This window comes from Paramisgurnus dabryanus, chromosome 13, assembly GCF_030506205.2.
Source record: "Paramisgurnus dabryanus chromosome 13, PD_genome_1.1, whole genome shotgun sequence".
In the NCBI taxonomy this organism is placed as follows: Eukaryota; Metazoa; Chordata; class Actinopteri; order Cypriniformes; family Cobitidae; genus Paramisgurnus; species Paramisgurnus dabryanus.
This window is the reverse complement of record NC_133349.1, coordinates 27,635,769-27,654,365: the sequence shown is the minus strand read 5'-3', so window position 1 is coordinate 27,654,365 and position 18,597 is coordinate 27,635,769. Positions and strand designations below refer to the sequence as shown.

The window sequence follows — 18,597 nt, the reverse complement described above, 5'->3', positions numbered from 1 at the left end:
AACTGCATTACTTAATCATGTTTGTTTTAAGTTAATGAGCGCTACAGAAAGCTGCATTGTCATGATATTGCTTTAATTTGATAATGTTCTTCACAAGCCATCTTAATAAAAGACAAATTACCATCAATTGTTTCCTACTAGAAGCCTCTTTTTCAAATATTTATGTACAATTTATTTCAAAGCAGTCAACAAACTTTCATATACAAAGCTAATTCTTCAATCAAACGATATCACACAATAGAAATAAAAACCTAATATTTTACACGTTTTCACACCATAGTCACATTCATGCTTGTATACAATAGAAAATACATTGTGAACAGAATTGTGTTCATTATATTTAGCAAAGTGAAACATACAGATATTCATCTCATCCATTCCTATAACTGAATCAGTATTAACAAGAATGAGATCAAAACATGCGGAAACAAAAAGATTGAAAGGGGAAAAGAGTAACAAACAGAACAGCACGTAAAGAAACTGCATGTGGTATCAAAATATCATTGATGAGTATAGTTTTAATTTTAGTAAATTAAATAAGTAAAATTCATGTTAAATTCTTTTGTTAAATAAATATGGAAGAGCTTCACCATCACTTGTGGATATTTACAATGATAAATTCTGGAGTTTGTGCAAGAAATAGAGCTAAAATACCCTTGACATTGATGGGGCTTCAAAAAAAAAATCAAGATAAAGGTTTATAAATGAACGTCAAAACTGGCATGTGTTTTAGTGTCATAAACAGACACTTTATGCAATGATCTGCATTACAAATCATACCAAACTCTTCTTATACCCAATATATGTTCATTCACTCACCACCATCCTTGAATCCTGCTTGAAACCGGCTTCATACACTGGTAAAAAGTTGGTTCAACTTAAAAAGTAAGTTACCTGGTTGCATTAAAATCTTGAGTTAATTCAACTTATATTATTTAACAAAAAAAATAATTGTCAACTAATATTTTTAAGTTGAATTAACTCAAAATTTTAAAGCAGCCAGGTAACTACGGGGCTGTCCACACGGAGATGCGTATCACTGTATACGTATACATTTTTTATCGTATTGGCGGTTCGTCCACATGGATCCGGCGTTTTGGGAGACTGAAACTGCTATTTTTTTTAAACTGGGTCCTAAAGTGGATAAATCCGAAATCGACACCCTTGCGGTTTCGTGTGTACAGCCAATCAGTATATTTTGTGAAGCGAAAACGTCATCACATTACGTGTCGGCAGCGTCACCATCACGTCGTCTTCTTGGTTCGTATACAGCGCGCAAGGTTATGCGCATGCTCAAAGTCTTCTTCTCTGTGTATAGTGTATATCTGCGTTCGCCATCACGTCGTCTTCTTGGTTCATATACAGCGCGCAAGGTTATGCGCATGCTCAAAGTTTTCTTCTCTGTGTATAGTGTATATCTGTGGCAGAATTACAGCGCCCCAAACTGGTCTGGCATATATACTACACTGCTTTCAGTTGGTTTCAGTGGTTTCGTGTGCGCGCAGATATTTCTTGAGACGACGCCGTGTTTACTGATTATTTTTTTAGAACGAGGAAAAAAAATGATCGAATAGGGAATGCACCGGCTTCGTGTGGACAAAGCCTAAGTCTTTTTTTTACAGTGTACCGATTTAAGCAACTTATTATTATTATTATGCAAAACCTGCAAGTATGTTACATTGCCCTACAGTGGGATAAGGGTTGATGCAAAACCTAGTACGAAAAGCTACTCAACCGCATGACTGTTAAAAAAAATCCAAGCATTATTTTAAGATGCAGTAGCATGATGTCATGAAAACAAAAAAGAAAATTTAAATTTCATTATGAAGCAACAATCAGTTTGAGACCAAAAGGCAAGATCATCCAACCAAAAACAGAGCCGTTTCATGTGGCTAACTAGGTGGGATAGAATAAATTTGTTCAGGGGATGATAAAGAATAATATAATAATTATAATAAAAGACATATTTCTGTAAATTATATATCATAAACATAGGTTTAGAGGTAGAACATAGTACCTAGTGCCTTATAAAAATTATATTGATTTTACTAAGTATACCACACAATTTACAAATGGTTTCTTGAGCAAGGGCACCTGCCCTGCATTTAAAAGCAGGTTAAGCGATGGGAAACAACAAATAAGACTTTACTGTTTCATTATAACAATATGGTATAGGTAGCATTAAAGAATCCACTAAAAGACGTCTGCAGGTTCTCTTGAGGTGTGTTGACAGCTCACAAACCATAAAAGTCTGGACTTTACTTCCTTCAGTTCAAACACACACATTTAATTTTCCCATTAATGCACTGTACTGATGTCATAAGTCTAAAATCTGACAAACGTTTAAGTTACCTATGCAAATTATCACTGATCTACCTGAATACAATGACAGGAACTGCATGACAGCATGACATAAGCCAACAGTGACCCTTAGTGAGTGAATCTCACAAATACATAAGAAATATTCAGGATATGTACACCCTGATATTTACCCTAATAAGGTAAATAGAAACATTTGAAAAAAAAAATTACGCCAATTTTTAAGACCACCACTATGACCTTCAAAGCACATTGTGAATGAGACTGCGATCTCATTACTGTTATGCAGAAAATATATATATATATATATATTTTTTTTGCTTGTTTAAATATTGTTTATATATATTCATATATATGCATCTTAAAATTAATAAGAATGTTAAATTGGCAGTTTTATAAATGCCACAATTCAAAGAATAGAGCAAACCTTCATGGTCCTGATCATAAGTTTCCTTTTATATGCAAAATGTGTCTTTTGGGTTTGTGGTAAAACATTTATTTGCGAGAGTCACCCAAGTGTCACTTTTTAAAGCAGAAATAATTACGATAGGTGTGAATGAATGTCTTAAATTCAATACATAGGTTGAGGCAAAAGATGATATTATTTCAGCTTTAGCAGTTGTCAGTGTCTACCTGGGAAATCGCCTGCACGTTTACAGCTTAGTTTCATTTACCTTAACCCTGGTTAACGCTTAAGAACATTACCACATTCAGAGCAAATTACCAACACATCCGTTTCCATGAAGCTCGTAAAAAAGAGAACGGTGAAGATTGGGGGCGAAGATTTAATTTTGATTTCTGGCTCTGTGAGGCAGATCTAAAAGTAAAGATGTTAAGAGAGAAATCCTGGTTTAGGAAGCCCATCTGTTCACACTGCCAGCGATCCGTACAATCAAAAAGTCATTTTGGCATCAGCAATGATGATGCATACAAGCAGCAAAGCAATGTGGCAACCAATTAAAGTGCAGATAGCAGCCCGCTATCTGCAAACAGGTGGATGCCACGGAGGAGTAAGACCACATACAAGAAACCAACAGCTTGGAGACCAGTGATCTACTGTGATTAAAAAACACTGGCAGTGTGAACCCAACACAAGGCTGCTGACAACTTGGGATCACTCAAGTGAAGCAGGTGTTTGATCGAGTCAGACCTGAGTCCAGATGGTTGAGGAACATCCTTAATTGCACAAGAGATCATCTATATTTGGAAGCCTGTCCAGGTCATCAAAGAGGTCTGTGATTCCCTCCTCCTCTTCCAGGCTCATCAGGTAATCATCACTGAACGGTGGGGTGCCCAGACTGATGAAGGGCCCTTCATTGCTGGGGATCTGATCTTCTGTTTGCTGAAGAAGACTGGTGAATGGGGACGTGATGGGGGACAGGCTGGTAACAGTCACAGCTGGACCAGAACGACTGGAAGAAGCATCTAGAGATAGAGAGAAAGAGTGAAACACAGGAAGAGAAATGACAGAAAATTGAGTACTGAATGAGTCATTTAATGCCATTATCAGCCGATACCAATCTGCGGTCGATCGATCGGAGCATCCCTAGTATTTGGAAAATGGATTGGACAAACAGGGTTGCGTTTCCCAAAGAACGACGTAATTCGTTGCTGAACGACCATAGTACGATGCATCGTTGGAGAAACGAACTACCTTGTCACGACTGTTTCCCGAAAGCATAGTAACTTTGTCGCACATTCGTCGTTTGAACCATGTTGGTTTAACAACAAAGTTGATGATGTCACGTGGGAGGTGAAGTACTAATTAATCTGTGCAAATCGATTTAATGTCAGATTATTGCTGTAAAAAACATACATTGCATCTGAAGACTGATTTTGTTATCGTGATTTAGTTATCTGTTGTATATTTTAAAGATATTTAATTCACGCGCAAGTTCCCTCTTACGTCACTTCTCTCAGGGATTCCCCAGGGTCTTAAAGCTCCAGTTTTCAAATGCAGCGCTTTCATTCTGTTTCCAAATTTAAAGACGTAAAATAAATTTGTAATATATTTCGAATGATGGATATAGACTGTACTACATGTTTTTTGCTTATTTTGTTCAAAAGCATGATCAACGTAAGTCTACATATGATAATAACAAGGAACGATGCTTCTTGACCTGTCGTTTCAATGACACAAGTTAGCGATGCAGTTTGGGAATGTTCGCTTGAACGATGGTTTGGGGAAACACCAAATCATTGAACAATGTTAGTAACGATGGAACTTACGATGTTCGTTGGCTAACGATGCGTTTGGGAAACGCACCCCAGATTGGCAGAAAACCTTTGCCAGCACCAGCTGAAACACTAAAGACCATCATAAGCTTGATTTAATGTGACATTTTCCCCTCACTATTTATTTTTCTTAAAAAGTGTATTTTTTCTTAGTTTGTTGTTGTAAATGTCCCAATTGAGACGTTTAATTAAAAGTTCATGTTATATATTTTGGTTGCATTCATGAGTTATTAAAAATGTAACTGTAAATGTAACTAAATAAAAAAGGCGTAGGAGTGTTATCCAAACATTATTGGCAAGGAAAACCTCTTATACTTGGGAGCAGGCACGTATGAGGTGTTTCTGAGATGTTTAACTCTTTCACCGCCAGCGTTTTTAAAAAAAGTTGCCAGCCAGCGCCAGCGTTTTTTATGATTTTCACCAAAGTTTAATGCCTTCCAGAAATGTTCTTCTTTAAATATATAATCATACGATATACCAAATGAAAGAACAGACCCTCTGCTTTCAAACAAAAAAAACCGTTTCATCCTACCTTTAGTGGTTCTTTTGCAATCAGCTTTTGAATATGGGTAGGTTTTTGCAAAAACACCATATTTTGAGCAAAAAGCAGAGATAATTCCATTTTTATGACGGACTTTTCATAGAGATCTCATTCAGAGCGATCTTTAAAACAGACACGGACATGCAGCAGCTTGCCATAGTGCAATACTTCCGGTTTTAAAAAGTTGCGGAAGGGCGCCACCTGGTGGATAATAGCGGTATTGCGGAAAGACGGAAAATCTCGTCATTGGCGGGGGAAGCGTTTTCTCTTAATTGACGAGATATCTCGTCAATGGCGGGGAAAGAGTTAAGTACATACTGTGTCATCTTTAGTATAGCGATTATAATGTCATTTACCCACATCAGTTGACCTGAAAATGTAAACGGTTTCCATTGAAGTTTTGCAAAATACACCTCTTCCAAAATGACTGAAAAACCACCTCATGCGAGCGTATAAAGTTTTTTGCGATATATGGGAGTTTTTGTGAAATTGACATGTTTCCATTGGCTGTATTTTCAATTAGCAATTTTAAATTGCGCAATTTGAAGGGTAATGGAAAAGCAGCTTATGTCTAACAAGGAGACAACCTATACCTGTCAGAGCGTTCATTCACTTATCAGGTAATTTTGGCAATAAAGATTATTTAATAGTAAAGTGATTACTAAGTAATAATACTCATTTAGTTAATCTACTGCTAGATAAAAATGCATGGTTAACTAATAGTTTTTAGTCATTTATAAGTTCGTTTAACCATTTATCTTTAAACAAGAAATTCTTAATTCAATTTCAAGATAAAGTTCTAATAGAATTTTATATTATAGACAAGTGTTAGCTTGTTAATTTTTTTTAATCGATTATGATTCCTGTTTCTGGAATTAAAAGAATCAATTCCAAGAAAATATAAAAATGTACCAGGAAAGCAAAATGATTCTGGTCCCTGCGTTACCAGTCTTGTGTTTAAATGAACCCAAAAGGACAAGTAAAAAATTTCACTCACCATCTAATACTTTCATGAAAGGCGAGGAATTGCCCTTAACACCACAGTTGCCATTTTTCACAGGGCTTTCAACTGTGTTCTCATCTGGACACAGGAAGACATCTATAGGAGCCTTTGTGCTGGTCAGGTGCACCTGTAGACCCTGCACAAAATAAAGCAACAATTTGTTATCATTTACTACAAGGGTGTCAAACTGATTTTAGGTTGAGGGCCAGATGGTAAATAACGTCTCCATGTGAGGGCCGGACACGTTCTTCAGATCTTAGTGTGCTGATAATATTGTGTTAATATTAACTTAAACTACTAAATAATTATCAAGAAAACTTGAAAAACACAAGGCACTGTGAAAACGAAATTTCAAAAGTCTTTAGAAACATTAACATACTCGTAGTTTACAATAAAACATATACACACACACAGCAAATACACTTGTAAGGTGCTTCCTGCCACTTTTCTCTGCATCTGTCGAATGTTTAAACTAGTCACATGCACCTGCCTGAAAAGATTTTTAAAATATGTTTTAATAATAAATCATCATGCGGGCTGGATTGGACACCTTTGTGGGCCATATTTTTAACCCCTCAGATAGTTATAAAGACCTCAGATAGGACCTATTATATTACGAAAACATTTATAGGAACACTACTTATAACAAACTAAAAACCTAGTTTTAACAACCAGTGACAAAAATTTAAGTAGATTTTGGAAACTAACCAGGTAGGCTAATATCCATGTTTATCAGTCTAGTGGGCAAAGCATATTTATGACCCTGATAATATTTGTCTATATTGTCATTAATGGGAAGAGCATTCTTTATGTGACTAGGGCGGTTTTCCAGACAGGGTTTAAATTAAGCCAGGACTAGGCCCTACTATTATCAAGCCAGGACTGGGATATATTATGACATTTGTTTTTACAACCATACTTTAGAAAAATCATTAGAGGTGCGCGTCTTAAGACAAAACTATGTTAGTGAATATGTCAGCGCAATTTGTCTTCAGTTAAGACTGCCCACACATTTTTAGTCTTGCACTATGCTTAAGTCCTGTCTGGGAAACCACCCAATCATCTGTGAGTGGCTTGATAAACAATGCTGATGTTCTTAGGTGAAGAGTAAAAGTGTTCAAACTTCTTGAAAATTCCTGAAACATTTTGTGTAGCATTGCGATATAGGCATTGTATTGTACTTGAGATGCACCGATACCGATATCGGCCTCGATACCACATTTTCTAAAGTACTCGTACTCGTTAAAAGTCCCCCGATACCTGGAATCGATACCATGGTCTGAGAAATGCCTGGTGTTGTCCAAAGAGGCAGAGTTTACAACAAACTGGAAAACTAGTCCTTTGTTTTTTTGTTAAATTATATGACTAAAGCTGTTACCTGTAAATTTAAATCAGTTTTTTATTAAGTACTCGGTATTGGTAAGTACTGAAATGCAAGTACTCGTACTCGTAATCCAAGAAAGTGGTATCGGTGCATCCCTATATTGTACAGTATTTTGCAGTCTTGAAGTGATGTGAAACCCAAACTGGACACATGGGGGAGCCAAATAAACAAATGATATGACAGCATGTTAAAGGGATAGTTCACCCAAAAATGAAAATTCTGTCATTATTTACTCACCCTTATGTTGTTACAAACCTGTATGAGTTTCTCTATTCTCATGAACAAAAAAGAAAGATATTTTGAGGAATGTTTGCAACCAAACCGATCATGAGCCCCATTCACTTCCATAGTAGGCAGAAGGAATTCAATGGAAGTAAATGGTGCTCATGAACGGTTGGAATTCAAACATTTCACAAAACATCTTCCTTTGTGGTCATCAAAACAAAGAAATTTATACAGGTCTGTAGCAACATGAGAATGAGTACATTTTTGGGTGAACTCCTTAAAAAAAGAAATGTCAAAGGTGGTGAACTCTAATCAACTCAATTATCCCCATTTGTGTTTTTATAACAGTATAAGTATGAATTTGATATTTTATAGGACACTTTATGTTGGAGAATAAAATAAAATTTAGTTTTACAAAAACCTGTTTTGTATTGTAATGCACTAAATTGTGTATCATGTAACAACCAGACTAGACACTGACAGTAACCATTTAAATTTCAGCTTTTTCTCAAGGTTACTACATGACTACTTCGGATTTTGAGGCAAAACAAAGGACACTGATGTATTTAAAGATATGTCAGTGCAATTTGTTTTCAGTTTGGACAGCTCTTACATTTATTTTAGTCTAGGACTAGTGTAATCCCTGTCCGGGAAACCGCCCCATATTTGTGTTACAGACATTGTAAAAAGTCATACCGGTATGTGTGAGCAAATGCTTTTATACATTGTCTTTATCTCCTTACCTCTTGGGGATCAGGCACCTCAAGTTTAGTTTCTGAAGGCGCTTTGACCACGATTACAGTCTGATCTCTCAGTCCACGGTCCTGACGCAAGTCTTGATACGTTACGTATGCAAACGTGAGGGTGGTTAAGGAAGGATAAAGGTATGCTTCATAGATCATTCACTTTGGCAGAAAACAGCTGATCAATTACAGACAATTACAGACTTTGTTTCGGAGTAAGGATATTTTTGACTATGTGATGACTCTGTCATCCGCTTGACTTCCTGTGTGCAGCTCTGGATCAACTCATCGAGTCTGCGCTCTTCCTCGACAAGCTGTGTTATTTCACTGCTCAGAGTCTCTCTCTCAGACAAAACTCCACCCACTTCAGACAGACTGCAGCCCCTGACGAAAAGAAAAAAACAAGTGTCAGTCACTTCATCGTCTGAAATAAGACAAGACAGAAATATGGAATAAATCAGAATTTAAAAAAATTAAGGAATTAATTCTGAATTGTTCTTTGATACATCATATATACCTGGCTCAGTGTTTTCTTATGTCAAATAACATTTAAGATAATGTATCTGTCCTTTTTAAAACTATAACAGTTGAAGGCAGTGTGGCAATTGCTTTTCTCCATTAGTTTAATTAGTTCTGTGGCTCTCAAACTTTTTAGCGTGTGCCCCCCTTTGTGCAAGATGCCCCCAAAGAAAATCAATGACATAAAACAACTTCACAAAACGTGTTAAATTATACAATATAGTGCTGTTGGTTGAAAGCCAAGGGTTTGATCACATTTATAAAATTAATATATATTATAAAATGTCAAAACTGGGCCCCCCTGGCACCATTTCATAATACCGGGAACCATTTGGGAACCACTGGATTAGATCAAGAGGGGTGAAACAAATCCGGTTATACTATTGGTTAAAAGTGTCTGTCCTCGTCCAACCAAGGGGACAGAGTTAAACAAAGGAAAATAAGGTTTAATGTCATCTTAAAGACCTAAGTTTAATTCAAAATATAGCTAGTTTTAACAAACATGCCTTACTAAAAACATTACTTGTGTGCATTTTAAGGCAAAAGTAAGGGCACTGATGTATTTTAAGATGGCAGTGCAAGTTGTTTTCAGTTTGGACAGCTCTTACATTTATTTTAGTCTAGGACTAGTCTAATATTTGTCCGGGAAAGCACCCCTAAGAAATGACATGCTTCTTTCCTGTTGTATCATATTTCCTATTAAAGAGAAATTCGTCACGGGGGTATATATACAGGGTAAGCACTTTATCCAAAATATATCTCATATAGCATCAATAGTGATTTTCTGCTTGATATTGGGGTGGTTTCACGGACAAGGCTTTTTAGTCTCTTACTAAAATGCATGTTTGAGGTGCCTTCATTTAAAAACACCTTGTATTGACAAGGTATGGTATGCTTGTAAAAGGTATGCTTGTAAAAACTACTTAAATGTGCCAACATAACCAAAGCCTGGGATACACTGTATGACTTTTGGCTGTCCGAGAGGTTTCATAGATTGCTATCGTGAAACAATCGTGGTGATTTCGGTGATCATGGCTCTTTATTGGTGGTCCTATGATGTTCAGTGAAAGTGTTTCATAGATGGCATTTTTGCAACCAAAGATAGCCAACAATTTCAGCATGATCAACGCACAGCGTGTCTGCTGCTATAACCCGCAGACCAGTATTTGTTTGCCAGTAGTGCATGCTGATGACATTGTGCTAACGCGTCACAGCCTACCATGCAATAGGTGTCATCATTGTACAGTATACATTCTTGGCATACCCAAGTTTAAACGCTTTATGGTCCCACAGTGCGATAAATTAATGATCTTATAGGGTGGCAAAAATCCTGCACTGTAAACCAGGCTCAAGGCCCAGTCCTGGATTAATTTAAACTCTGTCCAGGAAGCTGCCCCATAATCAGATGTATGTGGTCTTAGGTGGAAAGGATACATCATTAAACATTTTATTATGGAGATGTGTCATTAATATTTTGAGTTCAATCTCCTTAAAATTTGAATCATTTTAGATGAGCATTAGCATATCAACGGCTTTACATCCAATAAACACTGATATAAACATACAGCTTGAATGCACTATAAATCACTTTGGATAGAAGTGTCTGGCTAATGTATAACTGTATATTAACTTCTATTGAATTAATACAACAAGTTCTTAGAATGAGCAGTGTTTGGATATTATGTCTGTTATAAAAAGCAATACACTTGAGAAATGTGCTCGCACCTTCTCCAATGCAGCAACACGCACAGGAAAAAAATGTGATGTGCATTTAGTTTCAGGCTGTTAACACTACAGAGACACAGTCAGAAACCTCTGCAAAGGGAAACTGTATTGCACACAACCACCTAAAACCCAACTTCCTGTGTGCTGTGGCTGTAGCTTGATGCCCAATGCTGCCAAAGCTTCAACAAAAGCAGCTCTGTATTAAAAAACATCATTCTGTTTGAACGAAACATCAAAGCAATGTTCTGCACAAAATTGAGAAGCCAGCATAGAAAAACGGTACATACATCCATTGAATGTTGTTTTTAGATTTCTTTTTAATGAGATGAACCCCCTCAAGAACATTGGTGATGTCGTAGAGGCGTCTCTTCTGGACTTTAAGGATCTCAGAGGCCTGGTTCAGGTCCACCACGCCGTCAGACGACTGCGCCAAAAGCTGCAAGAACTTCTTCGTTAATAAACCCAATGAGGTATCGTACCGCGTCTTCTCTGATGGAGACTTCGGGGCTGCAAGTCAAAACGTTTGGGGGGAAATCTTGGTAAAACTTCAAACAGGCAACAACAATTCACTGTTTTTAAAATAATAATAATAATAATAATTATAGACAGATTAATTAATAATCTTTCAAAAGAAGGTTTTTTCTTACTTTTATTTCCCTTAATAACACCAAGTGGAGTTCCTGTTTGTGTCTTGGGTGTTTTAGCGCCTTCGCTCATGTAAAGGTGATCCGAGTCATCCAGTGCCAACCGTCTTTTTGCCTGGTGAGAAGAAAGTCCATCAGTTAGAAAAGCCTTATAAAAGAAATATTAAACGCCACCTACAAAAATAAGATGACATTGACCGAATGCTCTCGTCTTGTATTATAAGTTCAGATACATTTCGCTTCAAAGCCGCTTAATCCCAGCCTCAGGCTATTCAGAAATACAAGCAGAACCAATTAAACACCATTATATTGACAGAATGAGCTTTTTATTGTTATTTAGAAGGAACAAATAAGAGTAAAACTAGACATATAGCTTCATTTTTGCACATATGCGAGTTTCTATTTACAGTGTGCGTGACATAAATTTGTCATCAGAATAGTAAGTGCGCTGAATACGCGCACTGCCAGATTTTTGTTACTGCACGTACTTTATATGAACAGGTCACACATGAAGGAACAAGAGAATGTAGTACGTAACCTAGAAGATGCTATGTATTTTGGTCGCAACGCACATGCATCGGACATCTCTGTACTAGGGATGTAACGGTATTATAAATTTCGTGTTATTGCGGTATAAAAAATTTCGGTACAACCGTGGTCACGTGATTCGGTAAAATATTAGGTCTTCCGGGCAACACGTGTAGTTTTTTTCCGGCCAAGTGCAGCGAGTGGAGGGACGCGGGAACTACAATTCCCATAATCCCACGCGTGCCACTCTGAAAGGACAAAATGTGATGGACATACAAAAAACAAGTGTGAGTAAATCCGTGAATGAGGAGAGTATGTGCCGTTTCTCAATTAGAAAGCAGCCTCCTTAGGTCGCATATGCAGGCTGCATCCGTCATTACACGCCTGGTGTATTTAAGTTAACTGAGTATTACATTCACAAGTCATGTTAGTGTGTTACAACAATATACGATTAAATAAGAATAATTGTCAACTTGAAAAATATTAATATTCTGAAATAAGACGGTCTTCATGACGTATGCAGCCTGCAAAAGCGACCTATGGAGGCTGCAGACTTCCGATTGGGAAACGCGCCCCTGCATTGAGTGAGCTGACCTCAGCTCTAGGTCCAGCTACAATAAGTAAGCTGCTATTTTCATTTTTACTGGGATGTTTTTGTTTTCAGGAATTGACCCGCTTAAAACCCATAATCTTTTCTTGATTCTACAATCACAACTGTTGCTTTCATAGGAGTATCAAGCATTAGCATTAATAATAATAATAAAAACTAGGTCAATTGAGGGAGTGACTCAATTCTTAAAACCTGACTGATTGGGAGTTGTTTAAAGTTGACAAACTAAACTGAAACTTTATTTTTTATTTTATTACATGGTCTAATTATTTTTGTCCTTTTTATGAAAATTGTAAACACTACGCTACGCTACACTTTGTACATTGTAATGTTCAGTCTTGTTTAATGTACACTTATGGCAGTTTTTCCAAGTCTTCATATGTTTTTTCCTTCTTGTAAATGTTTCAATAATTACCGTACCGTGGGCATCCTACCGAAATACTACCGTACCGTGAATTGTTGATACCGTTACATCCCTACTCTGTACACATAGGAGTCAAATAAACTAGGCTTTCCAAGGATGTGTTCGACCGTGCACACATTTGCATACATGTAAAAAACAAACTACATTCCGGGCTTAAAAGGAATTTTTGCTTGGAGGTTTTGGAGAGAAAAAGTCAATGTGTTAAATACAAATGAAATGACTCAAGTCACACTTTTGCTGCCATTAAAGTAGAGTACTGAATGTAAACATGAGAGCCTGATAAAAAAAATGCTCATACTTAGGGGTTTTTACATAAGCAATTTTGGTGCACACCCGAGTCCATTTCACATCAAGTTCGGTTTGTTTGGATGACGTGAACACTGTTTTCCGAACTTGGGTGTCCACCTGAAAAAAGTGGTCTGGGGTACGGTTCACTGCTTATATGAACATTTATATGAAACTAAAATCGCGGAAGTGAAACACTATTAAATGGTGATCATTTACATTGATGACAAGCACTTGCGGATATCTGGGCGCGAGAGTAATGTGCAGTAAACATATCACATAATTTCTGTACATTTTCTGCTCGCCTCCGCAATCACCGGTCGACAACTTGCTTTCTTTTGTACAATTTGAGTACTTCTGCAGCAGAAAGACGCAAGTAGACAAATTTTTGCATTTATTTTTTGAACACAACCAAAGGTTCAACTAAATAACAATGAGGGCACAAACAACTGTGTCCACTATAGCATCATCTCTTTCATGTTGCCTGGCCAAGTAAATGGCTGCAGCTTGGAGACGCAAGCATAAAAAAAGCAGCTGATGGCGATTTAATACTAATCAAGGAACCGGCATTACTGATGAGATGCGCATGACAATCACGTGCGATTTATCGTGCAGCCCTACATGGTTCAAACCAAAATATTACAAAGTTAACAGAGTCCAGCGGTGGAAATGGGAGCAACTCTGGTTTAGTCCAGACAATCAAACCTAATTTGAAACCACTCTTAGAGGGATTTGCATCCGAGCCACTGATCTATATAAATGATTGGATTGCGCAAAGAACGCTTAACGTAACAGCATGAAGTAAAGTCAGCGCAGAGTTCGAGCGGCCATCTTGGTATACCCAACCGGTAGATGGTGTCATTGACTTACATTCAAAATCATGATCTAATTTCACCCACTTTACTGCGTATCAGTCACACAAGGTTAATTTAGGATATTTGTACATGAATTAATTGTTAATTCTGGTGTTATTTCCAATGTTTATGTTTAAATCAGGCAGGTTAATGGATTTATAAAAACGTTAAGGTGAGTGTGTCTGCTGCATTCTGTTAACGACACTGGTAAAAATAAAGTTTTTTGACATAAAGCTGCACGGTCAGGGTTATTTCTCTGAATAAGTTTAGGTAACTTGTAAAGATAAAAATTACAAAACCAACAAATTATTGCATGCACATACGGTACAGCATGATTATTTATTTAGATTTCAGAAAGAGCACGTTTGTGATTAATATTAAATATTGGGGGTGTCAACAATAATCGAATCGGCAATGAATTGCAATGTGCGCATGCACGATTCAGCATCGATGCAGCAAAGTGCCATAATCGATTATGTCACTGTTTATTTTCTGGCCTCAAGTGGACAATAAAGTTGTTTCCGGGGGCATAACAACAACAATCAAGATGGCTGAGGCGGAGAGAGATGACAGTGATAGACGGGTAAATAAAAACGCACCCTTTTCCATGGAACGTGGACATATGGGCACATTTCGGATTCTACGAAGTTAATGGAAACTAGACAAGATTTACGCTGTGTGTAAATTCTCATCTCAGGTATATAATTGTCATTGTCTTAAAGCTGCTAAGCTTCCGTTTTTGTTGAGAATAGTTGAACTTGACTAATTAAAAATTTGCCTTGTGTACAGTAGAATTCTGATGCATCGCAATGCATCGTAGAATCGAATTGAATCGTTACCTGGTGAATCGTAATTGAATCGAATTGTGAGGGCAGTGCCAATGCACACCCCTACTAAATATGCTGTGGTCTGTCTGCTGATCTGATACTGTAATAAAGATGAATGTATAATAACTGATTAAAAAACAAAATGTACAACTTTCAGTAAATAATATGTACATGCTTAGGACGTTTGCGTTGTAATAATGTACAGGGAGACTTCAGATATAAAAACAGAGACTAGTAAAGTGATGTTTTATCATTAAAATCTGATAAAGGCCATCGATTTAATAGATTTTTTGGTTATACCAACATGGTGGCACGGTGGCTTCCCAGTTGTGACGTCATGAGCAATCCAGTCAAGGGTTCGAAATTGCGACTGTTTTGGTCGCAAATACGACCGAAATTTAATTTGTGCGACCTTAAAATATATTTGGGAACATTTGCGACTATATTTTGCCTATTATGTTGTGGAGTGACTTGATTTAGATTGTGTATGCTGTGCGCTGTTCGAGGTTCAGCATTCTCTCCAACATTACATAACCAATCAAATTTCACCATTAAGTTATTGCGTTTAATGAAGAGCGCAGATTGGCTAATATGAATGTCAATCATTCCTTGTTGCTGTGCTACGTTGCTACGCAAAGCGCGAAAATGTGAAAAACGAACGAGCCGACTACAGCCAATGTTACTACTGTATTAATTCATAACGATGGTCCAGATTTAAATGCAACTTCACCACCGGAAAATAAGGCTTAACGTGAAACTTTTCGGAGAGAGTGGCTTAAAGATTACGAGTGGCTCCGCTATGAAAACGGCTCAATGTTACTGTGTTTATTGTAAATCCTGTGAAACGGAGGTTGCAGGTAAAACGGCGTTGGTGGTGGAATCCACACATTTTAGGAGCGAGACCTTGCTTAAACATGGCGAAAGTGCCAAAAACACAAAAACTGTCCTGATAAATGTGTTCGTTATTGATGGAGACACCGACTTGTCTATCAAATAGTGTTTGATGATGTATGTGCGCATCCTGCTTGAGGGACATCCGACAAACATCCTTGTATTCCATGTTAAGGTGGAACACGACAATGCTGATGGTATGTTTTTTAAAAACATAGCCTATTTATTAGTAGTAGCATCCTGGTAATGCAGTTATCCAAAATAAATCTATTAACTTGTACATTGTAGTTGTGGTGCTTCATAATTTTTGGATGAGTCCGCCTTTGCTGGTGCTCCTAACTCTTTAAAGTTGGGAGCACCAGTGCTACCAAATAAAAAAAGTTTAATTTTGAGCCCTGCAGTCACTTTATTTGTTCCTGTATAGCACAGATGCAGTTTAGACAAGCAAATAGATACTACCACATGCAAAGATCAAACTTTCCATACACTACAAACAGCACATTAAAGTGCATTTACTGCCTTTTAACCCTTTCAACAATGTCACCAACAGTCAAACATCTTCAGAAGAGGTTTTACAAAGTTTTTACAGATCATGCATTTCTCCTCCATGCATGATCAGATTACCCATGTAAAAACTGCATAGTAATGCAAAGCCTTTTTGTTTAAAGCTGACAGATCTGACAAGGTTTGCCCGTTACAACCTTAAAAGTCATTTCTCCTGGTTTAAATACCAGTCATATACACATGCCTGCCCACATTCCATCTACTTGATCTTGATGACAGTGTGTTGTGGGAGGACTGTCTGAACAGCCATTTTGTGGTGGAAAATGTGTCCCCTTCAATGGAGCAAACAGGAAAAAGGTTCAAAACCCCTTTATTAACCATCAAATTATATTTTTGTCTTTAACCGGTTTAACCCAAAACAGACCGGCATATTTAATATCATTTTGAACTCATTTGTAGATCTTGTTTATACATAGCCCAGAATGATCTGGAAATGCTATTTATATTAGTCTACATGGGTATTAGAGGCTGGGATGAAGCCAATCCTCATTAAATCACAATGAAAGGGGAAATCATATCAGTGTTTAATGTGTGGTAGTGTTATCAGCTGCTTTCAGAGAAATGCTATAACACCTCATTTATTTGGGGTTGTATAATAATGCAGGCAAAACGTTAATGCCCAAGCAAACAGTGAAGAAAACAGCTGTTTAACATCACAACATTTGTTCTTTGTTAACATGAAATTTGCTGAGTGCTCAAGTTTGCACAACAAAATAAGGAAGGAAATAAATATTTTATATTTGCAACCCATATATAAGCCGCAAACCATTTTGTAAAAAAAAATACCTCAGTCTAATTCAGTGGCATTGAAACTATTGGACGTAAATAAGTGCTCGTGAAAACATGGTGTGGGGTTGTAAACACGTTCTGCATTTTACACTTTTAAAGTGATTTTTATGCCGATTTCCATACTACTTTACATTCACACTTAAATATAAGCGTTTGCTACACGTGTGTGTGTGCAAAATTGAATGTATTCAATGAAATGGTGAAGGGGAAAGCAGATTATAAAGCGATTACGTTCAACTACCTCAGGAAAAACTCTGCAACCCTCCCCCCTCCCAAAACACTAGCACAGGGCCTCGACATAACACCTTTACGCGACAACATATTCATAATATTCGACAATATCGTGGGAATGTTTACACATTTATATTATCACAAACTTATTGCAGAAGTCACACTGACCTTCTCCATGCATGTATGCAAGCAAGCAAGCAAGCAAGCGTGATCCCCAAATATGACCAAAGCTAAATCTTTTTCGGAATTAACAAACCACTTTAAATGCGTTTACAAACACGCGAAAAGGCCACGAGCGACCTATGCAGAGAAAAGACCCTCAAGCAAAGTGTTAAAGTGCTCGCAAACTGAGCTGTAGTTATGTTGCACATTAGCAAGCTGCTTAAGCTAAGCTACAGTAAGGAAGCAGCTCGACGTCTCTCTGTGCATTTGTTCGCAGTTAAAGCTGTTTGTTTACAGATGGTGTGCGTGATATTACCGGTGGTCGTCCTAACGCGGGTCGCTGTCCGGTTCCATGCGTTCCGTTCGGCGTGCTGTATAAACTGGCCGCCGGTGGATCGGACAGGCAGACATTGGCGGTCTGTGTAATGCATGGCGGCGGGGTTATAATCTGTATATATGTGGCAGTGGACAGATTAGATGTGAAGCGATCGGACAGTGCTGTTAAAACTGCGTTTTTGTCCAGCGAAGAGCCACCAACCCCTGCGATTATGACTTTTTCCGGGGCTGATGGGACGCCTCTTCTCATCGTTGTGGACTCTGGTGTCCTTTGTCCCTCTTGCAGTTTAAGTTCGTTTTTCTGCTAATCCGCCGCGTTTATTTCACAAATACGCACGGCGAGTGTGAGATTAAAGTCTCAGCTATCCATCTGGCCGTGAATGAGTTTATATTGGTGGCGGGTAGAGGGCAGATGCTTTGGATTTTGAGGAAGACGAGAAGCGCTCCGCCGACAAACTGAAAAATGGCTCCAGGAAGCTGACAATGAATGAGGGGATGCAGTTTAAGCGCGAAGGGCCCTCCCGCGAAACTCAGATTTCCCGGGGAAATTTTAAATACGATTTGCATAGGACGCACGATTGGATGCGTACGCGATGTACCACGCCTTTTTTAACCATTTCTTTGTACTGGTTTGACCAATGACAAGACGCCAACGTAGATCCAAAGTTGCTATTGGTCAACGGCAGCACGTGTATTTAAACGTCAAAATGAAACTAACGTGAAGGCGTACAGAAAGAAAGCCGTTTTGGATACTTTTA

General features: G+C 37.7%; 1 protein-coding gene across 1 annotated transcript; it reads right to left on the bottom strand.

Annotated features, from left to right (window-relative positions):
• Positions 1-52: 52 nt before the first annotated feature.
• Positions 53-18,490, bottom strand: LOC135728169 (transcription factor E2F3-like). Its single transcript, XM_065246311.2, has 7 exons — positions 17,820-18,490; positions 11,342-11,453; positions 10,982-11,201; positions 8,676-8,834; positions 8,451-8,565; positions 6,093-6,234; positions 53-3,744 (listed from the first exon to the last, which is right to left on the bottom strand). Exons 1-7 carry the CDS (start codon positions 18,087-18,089, stop codon positions 3,497-3,499), a joined length of 1,266 nt encoding a protein of 421 aa, XP_065102383.2. The 5' UTR covers positions 18,090-18,490; the 3' UTR covers positions 53-3,496.
• Positions 18,491-18,597: the final 107 nt, after the last annotated feature.

Bases quoted from the DNA above. Each gene is read 5' to 3' on its own strand.
- LOC135728169 (XM_065246311.2), bottom strand. From the start codon at position 18,089: ATGAGAAGAGGCGTCCCATCAGCCCCGGAAAAAGTCATAATCGCAGGG. The intron at 11,454-17,819 runs GTAATATCACGC...TCTTCTCACCAG, and splicing joins CCGCGTTAGGACGACCACCG to GCAAAAAGACGGTTGGCACT. The intron at 11,202-11,341 runs GTAAGAAAAAAC...TTTGACTTGCAG, and splicing joins TGTTATTAAGGGAAATAAAA to CCCCGAAGTCTCCATCAGAG.